This window comes from Alosa pseudoharengus, unplaced genomic scaffold, assembly GCF_046254945.1.
Source record: "Alosa pseudoharengus isolate Yale_2024_CS ecotype anadromous, Long Island Sound unplaced genomic scaffold, YU_APseudo_1.1 YU_APseudo_1.1_scf_4, whole genome shotgun sequence".
Taxonomy (NCBI): domain Eukaryota; kingdom Metazoa; phylum Chordata; class Actinopteri; order Clupeiformes; family Clupeidae; genus Alosa; species Alosa pseudoharengus.
This window is the reverse complement of record NW_027468774.1, coordinates 36,501,753-36,515,719: the sequence shown is the minus strand read 5'-3', so window position 1 is coordinate 36,515,719 and position 13,967 is coordinate 36,501,753. Positions and strand designations below refer to the sequence as shown.

The window sequence follows — 13,967 nt, the reverse complement described above, 5'->3', positions numbered from 1 at the left end:
GAAAGAAGGAAACACTGACTCATTATCAATTTGTGGGGTGGCTCTTACTGTAAACTTTAATGGATTCACGCCAGTGCCATAACCATAACCCGTGAAGAGAGAAAATCAATACACCCCATGGAAACTATTGACTATTGTCCATTGGTCCATACATAAGCTTGAGTGACCTCTCAGATGACATTGAGGTTGTATGGGGCTCTCTTGTGTAATTTCAACAACAAAACTTCGAGCTGACAGCTGGGCCCCTTCAGAGGATTACAGGACAGAACTTACACAATGGAATGATAGTGCCAAGGCTCACTGTCCCTCAATTCGGCCTCGGGTGAAATGGTTGTGAACATAATCACATATGTGTGTAGCCTGACGAGCCAGACCCACATTAAAATGTAGGGTCTGGGCACTTACCGTTCGCAGTGCTCAGTCCGAGGGGCGGGATAATCAGTTGTCTTTCAAATTCCCTCTGCACGCAATAGGACAGCGGCAGCACTATGAGTCCCATGCGTTTCCCACCAGCGGAGCTAGTTGGCTAGTTCAAACGTTTGCCAACTTAATAAAAGCTTAACTCGTGTCACACTGTTCGCCAGCAGCAACATCCATCTTATTTGTTTTCAAGTAGCAGGGAATTCAAGCCAAACCGTTGCAACTCTGCCATCAATCATTATGTTAAGCCCACCTAACGACTCTATACACGATTTCATTGGCCTGATTAAGTTTCGATTTCTGGAGCTCACAAGCCAACGGAGAGTTGCTAGACTAGCCCTGGCAGCAAATGATTTCTAGATTTCTAGATTTCTAGGCTAATATGTGTGCGCACACACACAAACATTTTAACTACTTTATTTATGTCCGCAATTCATAATAAATGTACATAAGGACATAAATGTTACAGATACAGAACATATAAGGCATGACCCACCAATGTGGGTCTGATGACAATCTCAAACAGCAGATTTATGGATACACAAAACACCTTCTTCTCCATATATGGCGACTTCCAATAATGGAGGATATTGAGAAGTATTTGGCAATTTGCTTTGCCCTTGCTTTTGTAAAGCCAACTATCCTGAGACTCCTAATGACAAGCCTTTGCACGTGGCCCAGGCTGCCGAAGATAAGTACCAGATATTGACATTTGTAGCCAAGGCCAGTTATTTGCTGTACAAGAGGGTGATATTTTACTAGCTTTGTTAAATAAGCCTCCTCTAGACATGAATCAAAACAGCAACCTACTTCCAGGTTGTACACATCCTTATCGTGCTCATCAATGGTTATAACATCAGGCCTGGTGGCATTTAAATCAGAGAACGCAGACATTGTAGAACACCAGGAAAACATTTGTTGTTTACATGTATTGACACATTTGGAAAAAATAAGGATGATACATTTCCAGATAATGTCCACAATCCTATCATGCCTGGATACATAAAGACTTTTGTAAAAATGACAGCCATTTAATATGTGTGACATGGATTCTATGACTTGCTCTTGTCTATGATGTATACACAATGGTGAGTGGGAATGAGGATACCAGATTGACAGGTTTAACCTTGTTGGGTATACCTGAAGCCTCGCGTTGACTGTAAAAATTAATATGTTTTCATCAATAGATGAATTGTGAAAAATTGTGTGTGAGATGGAGTGATCTGCAAAAGGGATACATGCAAGCTTTTCTTGAAGTTTGAGTCCTCTCCAATGTCTCTGATGCTGTTGTTGTTTGATTGACAGCAGAGACGCGCGACCGTTTCCAGGTGGAACTGAATAGCGCAGACCGTTTTGCAGTACTGTTGCAGTCACAGTGATGTTTGTATCCTTAATCATTACTTCATGAGGTGTATGTGTGGCATCGACTCCAGACCACTGCAAGTCAACACCAGTCCAGTTGCAGAGATCGTTGAGATCAGGCCAGTCCACAAACACACACACACACACACACACACACACACAGATGCAGACACAGAAGCTAATATCGGCATGCCATATGTTTATAACCAATACTCTCTGTCACGAGTGGCGTTGTGTTGCATCCACTGAATGAGCCCTAGGAGGCCACTTACAACAGACAATAGAACCTAACTAGACACACCACTCCAGTGCATCCTCATCTACCTGTCTCTATCTGTCAGGCTGCCAGGAGTTCCACACTATGGCACTGGCGCCTTTGTGATTGGCCCATACACTAAGAACTCCCGGCCCAGACACAAACCAATTAGCACCACTGCAATCCCAAGTGCTCTATCGAGTGTGTGTGAGTGTTTGTCTACCCAACAGTACCCTCTTTTGACAATACTCTGAAATGAAGACCATTTTTTTCTTGAAAAAAGAACAAAATGACAGAAACTGTTATGTAACAAAGGAAGCATTTTTTTGTCTGTGAGCCTAGTAGCATTGTTATCACAACAAAAAGACTTGTGGCAACTGTAAAAGCATCTCCAAATAGTAAATGAGCTGCTATTATTATGACAGACAGAGAGAGAGAGAGAGAGAGAGAGAGAGAGAGAGAGAGTTTATTTTACTGTTAATGCTTTATTTTAAATGTTAATGCTTTGGCAATATTGTACAATGCACAGTCATGCCAATAAAGCCTGGAGCCTGGTGGAGGACTTTGTGCAATGGTGCAAACTCAATCATCTTTAACTCAACACTTCAAAGACCAAGAAGATGGTGGTGGATTTCCGCAGGTCTAAGCCCACTCAGCTACCAGTCCCCATTGATGGGGTCAATGTGGAGGTGGTTAGCACCTACAAGTACCTGGGTCTCCACCTGGACAATAAACTGGACTGGTCAGCCAACACTGACGCACTCTACAAGAAAGGGCAGAGCAGGCTGTACTTCCTGAGGAGGCTGTGCTCCTTCAATGTGTGCAGCAAGCTCCTCAGGATATTCTACCAGTCTGTTGTTGCCAGCGTCCTCTTCTATGCAGTGGTATGCTGGGGAGGAAGCACAAAGAAGAAGGATGCGGGGCGAATTGACAGGCTGTTAAGGAAAGCTGGCTCTGCAGTGGGAGCTGAACTGGAGTGCATCACTTCAATATCTGACAAAAGGACCCTGAGCAAACTGATCAACATATTGGACAATGAGTGTCACCCACTCCACAGCACTATTGTTAAGCAGAAGAGCCTGATCAGCTGGAGACTTCGCTCACTGCCTTGCACAACAGACAGACTGAGGAAGTAATTTGTCCCCAGGGCCATTGAACTGTTCAATGCTTCACTTAAAGGAAGAGGAGAGATAGACTTCTCTGCATAGTCTGTCTGCCTCTTCACCCCCTCCATGTTTGGATACTGTCTGTCCACTAGCCACTTTTTACCACTGTCTTTCTGCCTCACTGTTTGCGTGCTATATTAGCACATATGCATAACCCCTCCCTCCATGCCACAGCCGAACTGTGGCCACACTTATAATATAGTTATATATATAGTAGGGCTGTCAAAATAACTGATTAATTTCGATTAATTAATTTGAGAAAAAATATTAAATATGAAATTAAATATTTAAAATACTTTCACAGCAAAAATTATATATGCGATTAATTTAGATAAATTTTCTTAATCGATTGACAGCCCTAATATATAGATATATAGACGTTATTCTTGCACTGTTGGACTTACTCATTTGCAGTATCACCATGACACTCATTCACACAGAGCACCTTACCTTACCTATGCACAGAGAATCACAGGCTCAGTCCCTGCCTAAGTCATTGCAAGCGCCTCTTGATTGATTGATCACCCACTATGTGGATACTGTTTTTAGAATTGATTTAGATTAAGTGTTAGTTAGTATAATTTGTGTTTTAGTATATTTAGTATATTCTTTATCTTCTACTGTCCTTATTGCTTAGTTGTGTTTTTTATATTATATACTTTTAATTACATTTTCTGCTGTTAGTGAATGTGTGTGTATTGTCTGTATGCTACTGAGACCGTGAATTTCCCCTGGGGATCAATAAAGTATCTATCTATCTATCTATCTATCTATCTATCTATCTATCTAAAGCTCATTGAATTGAATTGAATTGAGAGAGAGAGAGAAAGAGAGAGAGTGAGAGAGAGTGAGAGAGAGAGAGAGAGAGAGAGAGAGATGTATAGGATCTCACATCACTCTGTGAGATAAATCTGTCATATTACACCATAATTTCCCTTAGCCTATACCGGTAACCTACCTGTCTATCTATCTATCTATCTATCTGTCTGTCTGTCTGTCTGTCTGTCTGTCTGTCTATTGTTGTATAATGTAGCGTAGCAAGACCTAACTGATCAATAACATTTGTGTTGTAAGATTGTAAAGCTGGGTTATTTTAGTAAAAAATATACAGTACATAGGTACATATGTACATACAAAAATACAGTAAATAGGCTTACAGAAATAAGAAGGGAGGAAAGGGTGGGGAGTGAGAGAAAAGGTAGATAAGAAAAAAGTAGTGGAGGAGTGGTAATATGACATAATAATAATAATAAGTTTTATTTATATAGCGCTTTCTCAGACGCAAGGTCACTTTACAAAGTCAACACAAACAGAGCAAGACAACACAAAAACAAACAGACAGTCAAAAAAGGGCAAGTCAAGGATGAGTCAAGCGGTGGCGGAAGGTGAAACGTGTTCCTGAAACAGAAAGGTCTTGAGGTGAGCTTTGAAGAAAGGAAAGGAGGGACAGTGACGGAGGGATTGAGGGAGGGAATTCCAGAGCTTAGGGGCCATGGCGCTGAAAGACCTGCCACCTAGGGTAGAGTCTGGTTAAGATTTTTGATTAGAGGATCTGAGGGAGCGGGAAGGAGTGTAAGAGATCAGAAGGTCACAGAGATAAGGAGGAGCAAGGTCATGGAGGGCTTTGAAAGTGAGTAGCTAGTAGAATTTTTAATTTGATTCGGGACAGAACCGGTAACCAGTGAAGCTGAGAAAGAATAGAGGTGATGTGTGCAGATATCTTGGTATGAGTGATTAGTCTGGCTGCAAAGTTCTGAATGAAGTGATTTAAGGAGGCCAATGAATAGGGAGTTGAAGTAGTCTAGGCGGGATGTAATGAAGGAATGTAATGATATGATAGGCTAAATGTTAGGAAAGTGGTGCTCCTTTGCAGATGTTCATGCCACTGACTGGTCCAATAGAGCCATCTAGAGTCCTTCCAGTGAATTGACTATTTCTCCAGCAGACATTATTAATCAATTTTGGTCGATGATGTCTTTGACTCTAGCTGCTACATGCAATGTCTGTCAACCAACAACAGCGGAAACCAGGGGAGCGGCTGACAGCCAGCCGATTCAAGTTTACGTTACCCAGATATTCAGTGGCAGTCATCGGGAGTTTGGCTAGTGAATCCACAATTCCAGTATATAATGGAGCTGTGTGAAATATTGTACAACAAGGCAGAATATATAGAGACGGTCAGTAAGTGCATTTGCACACGTAAAATTTTTTCCTTGATTCCACATTAGCAAGTAACAGTTAAGCTAGCGATAGCGAATTAGCACCGTTGTAGGCTACCATGTATGCTGGTGTTTATCACAGCTTTTACTGAATCTATTTTTGCTGTCTAGGTACACAATACGACAATTAATGCTTTTATTGAGTAACTAAGTTGTGGTGTTACTGGCTTTTTTGTTTATGCTAATTTCACACAAACAGTGTATTTGTTCTGTGATAGCTAGCTAATTAAATATGGCTAAGTTAGCTAAAGCTGAAGTTGCTTTGTACCTGGAGAACGTTACTTCGTGTAGCAGCTAACATTGTCTTGTTTTAATCAACGATAACTAATATATAATTTCCTTGCAGGCATCGGGTAATAAGGTTAGTCGACAGTCGGTACTCTGTGGGAGTCAGAACATCGTGCTTAATGGAAAAGTGAGTATTACTGTGTCGATTAACGTTACAAGTCTGTCAACGCTAACATTAGCTTTTATGCAGATTGACAACTACCGTTAGATATCCTATTCACTGAAAACTGGATTTATTATTTGTTTTTTACCTTAGACCATTGTTATGAATGACTGCATTATCAGAGGCGATCTGGCAAATGTCAGGGTGGGAAGACACTGTGTCATAAAGAGTCGGAGTGTGATTCGTCCACCCTTTAAAAAGTTCAGCAAGGGGTAAGTAATGATTTTATCTGTCAGTCGTGATATGGATGTGGCTGGTATCCATGCAAATCCTACACTATTTTGTGTTTGTCCTTATATTGATTCTAAGCTCGCTTGTGCTTTGGTTTTCAATTATGCTTAGAGTGGCATTCTTCCCACTGCACATTGGGGACCATGTGTTCATAGAAGAAGACTGTGTTGTTAATGCAGCTCAGATAGGATCCTATGTCCACATTGGGAAGAACTGTGTCATCGTGAGTACACATTTACTGTGTTACAACATTTGTTGACCATGAACAACTTCAAGAAACCGAATGGAGTATTTATCCTCTTATACTATGTATGCTTTTTTTCAGGGTCGTCGCTGTGTTCTGAAGGATTGCTGTAAAATTTTGGATAACACAGTCCTGCCTCCTGAGACCGTGGTTCCTCCCTTTACAGTCTTCTCTGGTTGTCCAGGTAAGTGACATCCATATGTAGAAGTCTGATCCATCCATGCATCCATCCATGGTGAGACTTTTGACAGCTGATGTTTATGTGTAGGTTCAGATCCACTAAATGCACACTTCAAATTCAACAATCAGTCCACTTGAACTGACATAGCCTAGGTTGTTAGAAAACTAATGGAAAAGACTGTTGTTTAACTCTTATTCACTAAGTAGGCCCGAGTTAAAGTCTGTACTCGTAGATGTTTGGATTGTGGGGAACCCTTTGCATTCATATGTACTATGTTTGTGTAAAACTGTATGTTTGTTATCTTTATGATCTATAACCGTACAATTGTCCCTTGGGGATGAATCAAGTATCTATATATGTATATACTGTATGTGTCTAGTAAAGTGTTGACATTGTCCCCTCCATTCCTCTCTGTCTGTTTTGAAGGCCTGTTTTCAAATGAGCTCCCAGAGTGCACGCAAGAGCTGATGATTGACGTCACCAAAAGCTACTACCAGAAGTTCCTCCCTCTCAGCCAGATCTAACACTCCTGGGTCAATCTCCCACGGACCAAAAGAGAAAGGACTGGCGGGCCCCATCTTCACAAAGGTTCTCCAAGTAGGAGAGTATAGATGAAGGATCAGTTTTCAGCTGTACTTTGAATGGAAAATGACAGAGGAAATGGACCTATGAAGGATCTTTATGACTATGGGTCCACGTATTTGATAGGACTAGAAATGCATCTCTCAGGGTGGTGCAGACCTTAGGCCACCTGCTCGTTATAAACAGTGAATATTCTAGTCCTTCACCATTAATTGAAGTCCTTAACTATATACATGCCTTGAATACCTTGTCAATACTCATCAAAATATGTTGTCAGAATCAGAAGCTTTATAGCGTGTGTTCACTGATCAGCTAGGTTTTTCCATTGTCAGTGAGTTTTCAGTTCCTCCCTCTGAATCCTGAGAGTTGTCTCTGAGCCCTCTCTGTATGTGGCATCATTGTTCCGCGCCTCGTCTGTTAGTTGAGGTTAGTGGCGAGAGGGGCCTTGGGTATTGGAAGCAGATCACAAGACAGAAGCCATGTCACATGAAAAACAACATGACCGGTTTAGTTTGCTTTCCTGGCCTATTATTTATTGTATGTGTAACTGGTCTGCACTTGCAACACTAAAATACTTCTTGCGAGCGGCATTTTCAGATTCACATGGTTGCTAATAAATGCATTTTTTTTTTATTGTCTCAGCTTTGTTAGTGTTGTAGTGTTTCATTCAATATTTTTGAGAGAAGTCTAGTGCATGTTAAAGTACAGGTTAAGTAAATACTGTCACCAGTATTCTACATTAATTTATAGCCATCAAAACATCATAATTGCACACATACAACCATTCTGAATGCATCTTTTGTTTCACTGAGCCCAGGGCTAAGGCTACCTCTTGGTCCTTAATGGAAGCCACATGAACACAAGATAGACTACAGTGATCTTATCTTATGCAATAGGTCATGCAGCCAAAGCATCAGCACATTTTAGATAGCAGCAGATTCCAGAAATGACTTTTAAAAAATATGTAAACTTTCTGCTGATTTGCTACATCTGCATGCCAGTTGTGTACAAATTAACATCAAAACAAATAAAAAAAAAACTGTGTACATGTTCATAAAACAAACTACATATCCTTTCCAGATAAAAAGTGCATAACATATGATTAAAATACATACAGTAAAAGTACAAACCGTACATAAAAGAGCAGTAAGCTCATATCACAGCTCATTCATACAATGAAGAGTTTTCTTCGCAATATCTAGTAGTACACATGGCATACTTTGTGGTTCCTATGTCTCTGTGTGTGTTAAAGAGGTAACATTTAGCTGGTACACACTGTGATCAGCAGCAGCACGACACAGAATGGTGAGAGCAAGGAAGGTGCAAGGACCCTGTTGTGGTTCTACATTAGTAACTGACAACCATAGGTCACTTATAAGATGCTCTCTCTAGTTCAATCATCTGTAGCTAAAATGTCTTTTGGACGATGTGAAGTCATTTAAACTAATTGGTTTGTGAAAATGTAATATGCAACATACAAGTATGAAAAGCTCTGGCCTTAATGTCCATCATGAGGTAATACAGTGAGTTGTGGTCCATTAATCAATGAAATTACTCCTACTGAACCTATTTGGCACTTTACATCACAGTGTGTTTGGAGAACATTGTCTCTGCTAGTATAGGGCACATAAACACTGCTAGGCTAACAGGAGTGCTAACAGCTAAAGAACCTGGGAGGGAAAGCACAGGTAACTTGTAGGAGTGTCAGTCCAAAGACCACTCACTTAGCCACTGTTGACACAGGGCCCTCTGCTCCTCTGTCTCCTCCGTGGTTCTTCTCTTCTCCTCCACTTGTAATGTTTCATCAGTGGGTCGGCTCTCCTCCTTGCAGCAGTCTAGCAGGCCCCCCAGTGCACCCTCTAGTGTCTTCACGAGTCTCTCTGGAGCCCATTTGGTGTCTCTGACTGGCAGGAAGGGGTCAGGGGCCGTCACATGGATGGGCTCCTTTGGCAAGGGGATACGCAAGAGGTAGGCATGCAGCATCATACGGTAGGGGCTGTTGTCTTTGCCCAAGCTGTAGGTGTAGTCGCCAACAATGGGGTGGCCAACAGCGCTACAGTGTACTCTCAGTTGGTGGGTGCGTCCTGAAAAAAAACAAACAATTGCCAATCAGGCAATTTGATTGTTTACATATATAAACAATAGCAGTCAGGTAACGGCAGACTACAATATACAACTGTAACCAAACTATATAACTGCAACATCATAATATAACTAACCAAAGCAAAACCAAATTCCAGTATTGGTATTCTGAGCCGGATCTGGGTAATCATGTTAGAGGAGAGTGACGTAGTAAAGAATATTTGACGTTTTTTAGTTTTTTTAAGTTATGTGAGCAGACAAGCACACATGGATGGACCCATTTACAATTATCCCCTTCCCTTTATCAGGGCGAGTACTAAATGTATATGCAAATACATAAATTAATACCACATAGTATACTCAGATAATTTTACAAATAATTTAACCACAGTCACAAATCAAGTCAACACAAGTACCAAAGTTCTACCTGTTAGAGGCTGCAGTAGCACTTTGGTGACTGGCTCACCATCATATGTTCCATATTCAAGGACTTTGAGCTCTGTTTGACTGGGCTTAGGATTCTCACAACCTGAAACAGAGAGAGAGAGTTATTGTAACTAAATTAATGTAAACCCAATTAGGTACTCAGCATTCATTTGGCAACTGACAGCATTTAACAGATAATTATGCATGTGAAAAGGGCTATTCAACAAACAAATATGAACAAATATCTCACCTTCAGTGCCATCAATACACATCATATGAGTCTTGCCCTCTTCAGTGTTTTTGCCAATAGCAAAGTTCAGCGTCATTGTTTCTTTCTCAACTGTCCCTCGGAGCTATAAGATAGATACATGGAAATTCTTAATGATTAATAAACTGACTGATCATGCTGCAGTATTTGAAACATAGCAGACTTGCTTACCAGTGCCAGGTATGCCTTTGTTACAAGCCGGTCTTTGAAACATCTGTAGGCATTCCCTGCAGCTGCTTTATTAAGGGCTACACAAAGAGCACCACTAGTGGAGAAATCCAACTGGTGGCAGAATCTGAAAACATGAATTCAAAAAACGATTATGAACTGCCATGACAATAGGCTATGTCTTAATAGTTGGCAGTTGAGATTAATTCAATTATGACAAAAGATTGACATATAAAGTGTACTTTTCTGGCATTAACATCAGGGCTTAAATAATAAGGTTGGTAACTGACAACGGTATGTCAGCACCAACAAATAATTATTTTATTAAAAGTATCTATCTATTTATCTATTTGCTCATATACAGCACATCATGGAATTTGTCATTCATCTTGCTCCATTATTTAAATTCCACCATATTTCAAGCATATAAAAGAAAGAACCAACACCTGAAACCATAGTATGTCCCAGGGTCGACCAGACTTGGAAAGTGATGATTCAGCTGACTCTGGACCGTCTGCTTTTCATACCACATTTTGCTGTCGATACGTATGTCCCAGTGCTTATTGACAACAATGTAATCTGCACTGTGATACAAGATACACAAGTTCTCCAAACTCGCAGGCTCCATGTCGATCATTTCTATATCCTGCAACAGAACATCATAGGACAAGTTGTGTACATTTTACGTAGGGCATGTCAGGAGTATGCACATCCGACAGCGAAACTTGTAATCCGTTGTGCGTACTACAAAATTAAGACAGAGGGTTGTGAATATGCTGTACACAGGCGAGACTGCGAATATGTTGTGCGTCTGTAAGAGGCCATTCATTAACAACCATAACAGTTCGACACACTATCACTATATCTTGCTTTAGATCTATAATTATTAGACACGCTATAACAACGATAAATTGGTGTTATTCGTGTACCTGCCTTAAAAGATGGTTAACCATGAAACAAGCACAACCACGTTGATAAATAATTACGTCACGTTTCAAAACATAGGTAGTTAGTTTCCGTATCCGGGTCAAGTATGTAATTGTGATGTGTGTAGTTAACATTAAATATTTAATTGTGACATGTATTCTTCAATTACAAAATTAGTTGTAATGTGTTTTATTTTTTAAAATCTTAAAAAACTACAGATAAATAAGGAACATGTAAATATTTCCGGATTGGCTAGAATGCGCATGTGCTCATTGAATGTCTCTTGATCCTGGTGCATTCTGGGACTTGTCAGGGTTTCTCAGACATGGCGACCCGTGCGCTCACCCAGTGTGTTCGTTCGCTAACCCGGTCTTCGACAAGGTTATTTCAAGGATCCGTGATCGCAAGATCAAGTAGTGCGCTGCTTTTTTCCAATGACCGATCATTTTCTGTGATCGGTTGCACCCAGAGAACACGGGGGATCGAGCAGTCTCGGGTAAGAGTTAAATAACATTGAAGGTTCTGAGTAGCAGCTTTGGCCTAGCGGTGCAGGATGGTGCAGTGACCTACCAGTGTCTTTCCTGCAAATCCAGTCGTATCTTGGTCAGCTAAAGATAGGGTAAAAACTGAGTTGATGGTATACACAAACAGACCAATAGGCATTGACAATTGTATGGTTTGTCTTGAAGTCTAACCATTATCATCGGCTTTTATACTCTTGTTGTATCTACCTAGCTAAGTTAACAGCTAATTTAAGTTAGCAGACCTACCAACCTAACTTGCCAGCTGGTCACCACCTTGCTAAATTACGTGTTTTTAATTGCAAAAATGTATGAATGGGTCGTTTATGATACTTGGTTACTGCTGCAATGTGTCCTTAGTGAGCCTGACAGAGCGGCTAGATGTTTCGATACATTAAACTATCCCTGAATTGTGTTGTTTTTTTCCTTCCAAGATTTCACAGCTGAGTCGACAGTATGGAGGTTTGCCTCCTCTCACAATCGAGGCAATCACAGAGCGTGTTATGTACGTCTTGAAGCTGTATGACAAGATCAATCCCGAGAACGTAAGTGTGTAGAATTGTGTTAAGTGTTAAACACATGACCACCCCTGTCCTATTTTAACTTGCCTGTAGTGATATGGGGCTCGTCTTCTATCAACCCGTGGAGGAATCTAATGCTTAAAGGAAAATTCCGGTTTTTAGCACTTTAAGGCCCTTTTTGCCCTGGTTTGTTTTGGATGAACTAGAGTGGTGGACACCGACATTTTGACTATTGGTCCTGTCTCGACTTTTCTGACTCGTTTTGAATCGCCTTGTCACTTCTCAGGGTGGCTGGCAATGGGCATACTGTAGTAGGCTACTCAAACATGTCCTAAAACAACCCTTAACGTTCGTTTTCAAAACTGTGCAACTCACCGAGTGGTTAGTGGAGTTCGTTGACTATTAAAAGCAAATATATCGGCGCAATGTATGATTCGTATTTGAACCTGAAGCATAGACGGTGGCGCAACGTGCAATGAGTCTTCCAACAGAAATCAATGGGATTTTACAAAATGCCAAATAAAAGACGAAAGAAACTGTATTTCGCTACGCTACTTGTTTTGGAACATCAACGAACACCACTAAACCACTCGGTGAGTTGCACAGTTTTGAAAACGAACGTTAAGGATTGTTTTAGGACATGTTTGAGTAGCCTACTACAGTATGCCCATTGCCAGCCACCCTGAGAGGTGAAAAGGCGATTCAAAACGAGTCAGAAAAGTCGAGACAGGACCAATCGTCAAAATGTCGGTGTCCACCACTCTAGTTCATCCAAAACAAACCAGAAAAGGGCCTTAAAGTGCTAAAAAACGGAATTTTCCTTTAATGTTCTAATGCCTCAATCATATTGGTTGTCAATGCAGCATATTCAACTGCAAATTACTAGCAGAGGAGAAAGACATCTGTTGTCCTTTTCTTTTAATTATTGTCCACATTAATATTGTATTTTTCCCCAGCTGAAAGCGTCCTCTCACTTCATGAAGGATTTGGGGTTGGATAGTTTGGACCAGGTCGAAATTATAATGGCAATGGAGGATGAGTTTGGTAAGTTGATGTTTTTTTTTTTTTTGTCTCCCCTTAAGCAATTCATGCTCAGGTTTTGATCATATGGCTTCACAATTCTCTCTCTCTCTGTATGTGGCATGCTTGTGTGTGGTCCACAGGATTTGAGATCCCAGATGCGGCAGCAGAGAAACTAATGACTCCTGCGGAGATTGTACAATTCATTGCTGATAAGAAAGACGTTTATGAATAAGGTGATTTGGTGGCCATTTAACCATTAGCTCTCACTAATTCATTAGTTATAAGTGTCCTGTGGTCAGTTGACATGAAGTAATTTTGTCAATTTTCTTTTTTCATCTAGGTGTGGTGGGAATGACCTTGTTGAATATACTGCAGATGTAACGGGGCAGTTTTTTCTGTTTTTGTATCCACTTGCTCACCTTGTCAGTCTGTGGCTATCAAAGTCCACTGCCTTGTCGTATGTACCGCTGTATGTGATAATTAAATGTGAGTTAATTCTTTGAGTTTTAAAGAGCTTAATAAACCAGACCTAAGAGAACACTCATTGTTGTAATGTTTGTATTGTTTGCACAGCTCCACCTTGTGGCCAATCAGAGGTATGAACTCTAGAATCCATGAGCATCAATATTATTAAATATATAATAGTCAGTCTGCGATTCCATGATCAAGTTTTATGAGCTCACAAAATGAACACTGAGAAGTAATCTGCTGAATGTAACTAAACGTATATTAGGATTTGAGAGGCAGACTTTTATAAATGCCCTTGATAATACCTTTTAATTTATACTTATGAGAATTAGTCTCTTTTAATTGTTCAGATGTGTAGTCTGTGAAGAGGTACAGTGACATATCAATTGAAAAAATTGTAAACTGAAAAAATGTTACATTAAGGAGAATAGACCTTTACCAATCCTGTCTT

At 40.5% G+C, this 13,967-nt stretch overlaps 3 protein-coding genes across 4 annotated transcripts; 2 read left to right on the top strand and 1 right to left on the bottom strand.

Moving 5' to 3' along the window:
- Positions 1–5,221: 5,221 nt before the first annotated feature.
- dctn5 (dynactin 5) lies at positions 5,222–7,750 on the top strand. Its single transcript, XM_076266118.1, has 6 exons — positions 5,222–5,381; positions 5,770–5,838; positions 5,968–6,086; positions 6,217–6,328; positions 6,431–6,533; positions 6,957–7,750. Exons 1-6 carry the CDS (start codon positions 5,334–5,336, stop codon positions 7,052–7,054), a joined length of 549 nt encoding a protein of 182 aa, XP_076122233.1. The 5' UTR covers positions 5,222–5,333; the 3' UTR covers positions 7,055–7,750.
- Positions 7,751–7,865: 115 nt separating this feature from the next.
- On the bottom strand, positions 7,866–11,055 carry rpusd1 (RNA pseudouridine synthase domain containing 1). Of its 2 annotated transcripts, none has more exons than XM_076266117.1 (6): positions 10,990–11,055; positions 10,503–10,702; positions 10,060–10,183; positions 9,871–9,973; positions 9,622–9,723; positions 7,866–9,196 (listed from the first exon to the last, which is right to left on the bottom strand). In XM_076266117.1, the coding sequence occupies exons 2-6, from the start codon at positions 10,691–10,693 to the stop codon at positions 8,817–8,819; spliced, it is 900 nt and encodes a 299-aa protein (XP_076122232.1). In that variant the 5' UTR covers positions 10,694–10,702; positions 10,990–11,055; the 3' UTR covers positions 7,866–8,816. The 2 variants fall into 2 exon arrangements, with proteins under 2 accessions (XP_076122232.1, XP_076122231.1); XM_076266116.1 differs by having other exon boundaries at positions 10,986–11,052.
- A 223-nt stretch (positions 11,056–11,278) lies between these two features.
- On the top strand, positions 11,279–13,588 carry ndufab1b (NADH:ubiquinone oxidoreductase subunit AB1b). The gene is made up of 5 exons (XM_076267084.1): positions 11,279–11,479; positions 11,939–12,049; positions 12,982–13,069; positions 13,189–13,281; positions 13,389–13,588. The coding sequence occupies exons 1-4, from the start codon at positions 11,309–11,311 to the stop codon at positions 13,278–13,280; spliced, it is 462 nt and encodes a 153-aa protein (XP_076123199.1). The 5' UTR covers positions 11,279–11,308; the 3' UTR covers position 13,281; positions 13,389–13,588.
- Positions 13,589–13,967: the final 379 nt, after the last annotated feature.

Bases quoted from the DNA above. Each gene is read 5' to 3' on its own strand.
- dctn5 (XM_076266118.1), top strand. From the start codon at position 5,334: ATGGAGCTGTGTGAAATATTGTACAACAAGGCAGAATATATAGAGACG. The intron at 6,087-6,216 runs GTAAGTAATGAT...AATTATGCTTAG, and splicing joins TTTAAAAAGTTCAGCAAGGG to AGTGGCATTCTTCCCACTGC. The intron at 6,329-6,430 runs GTGAGTACACAT...GCTTTTTTTCAG, and splicing joins TTGGGAAGAACTGTGTCATC to GGTCGTCGCTGTGTTCTGAA.
- rpusd1 (XM_076266116.1), bottom strand. From the start codon at position 11,009: ATGGTTAACCATCTTTTAAGGCAG. The intron at 10,703-10,985 runs GTACACGAATAA...GTTCTGTTGCAG, and splicing joins TTAACCATCTTTTAAGGCAG to GATATAGAAATGATCGACAT. The intron at 9,197-9,621 runs GTAGAACTTTGG...GTTTTTTTTCAG, and splicing joins GCTACTGCAGCCTCTAACAG to GACGCACCCACCAACTGAGA.
- ndufab1b (XM_076267084.1), top strand. From the start codon at position 11,309: ATGGCGACCCGTGCGCTCACCCAGTGTGTTCGTTCGCTAACCCGGTCT. The intron at 11,480-11,938 runs GTAAGAGTTAAA...TTTCCTTCCAAG, and splicing joins GGGGGATCGAGCAGTCTCGG to ATTTCACAGCTGAGTCGACA. The intron at 13,070-13,188 runs GTAAGTTGATGT...TGTGGTCCACAG, and splicing joins GGCAATGGAGGATGAGTTTG to GATTTGAGATCCCAGATGCG.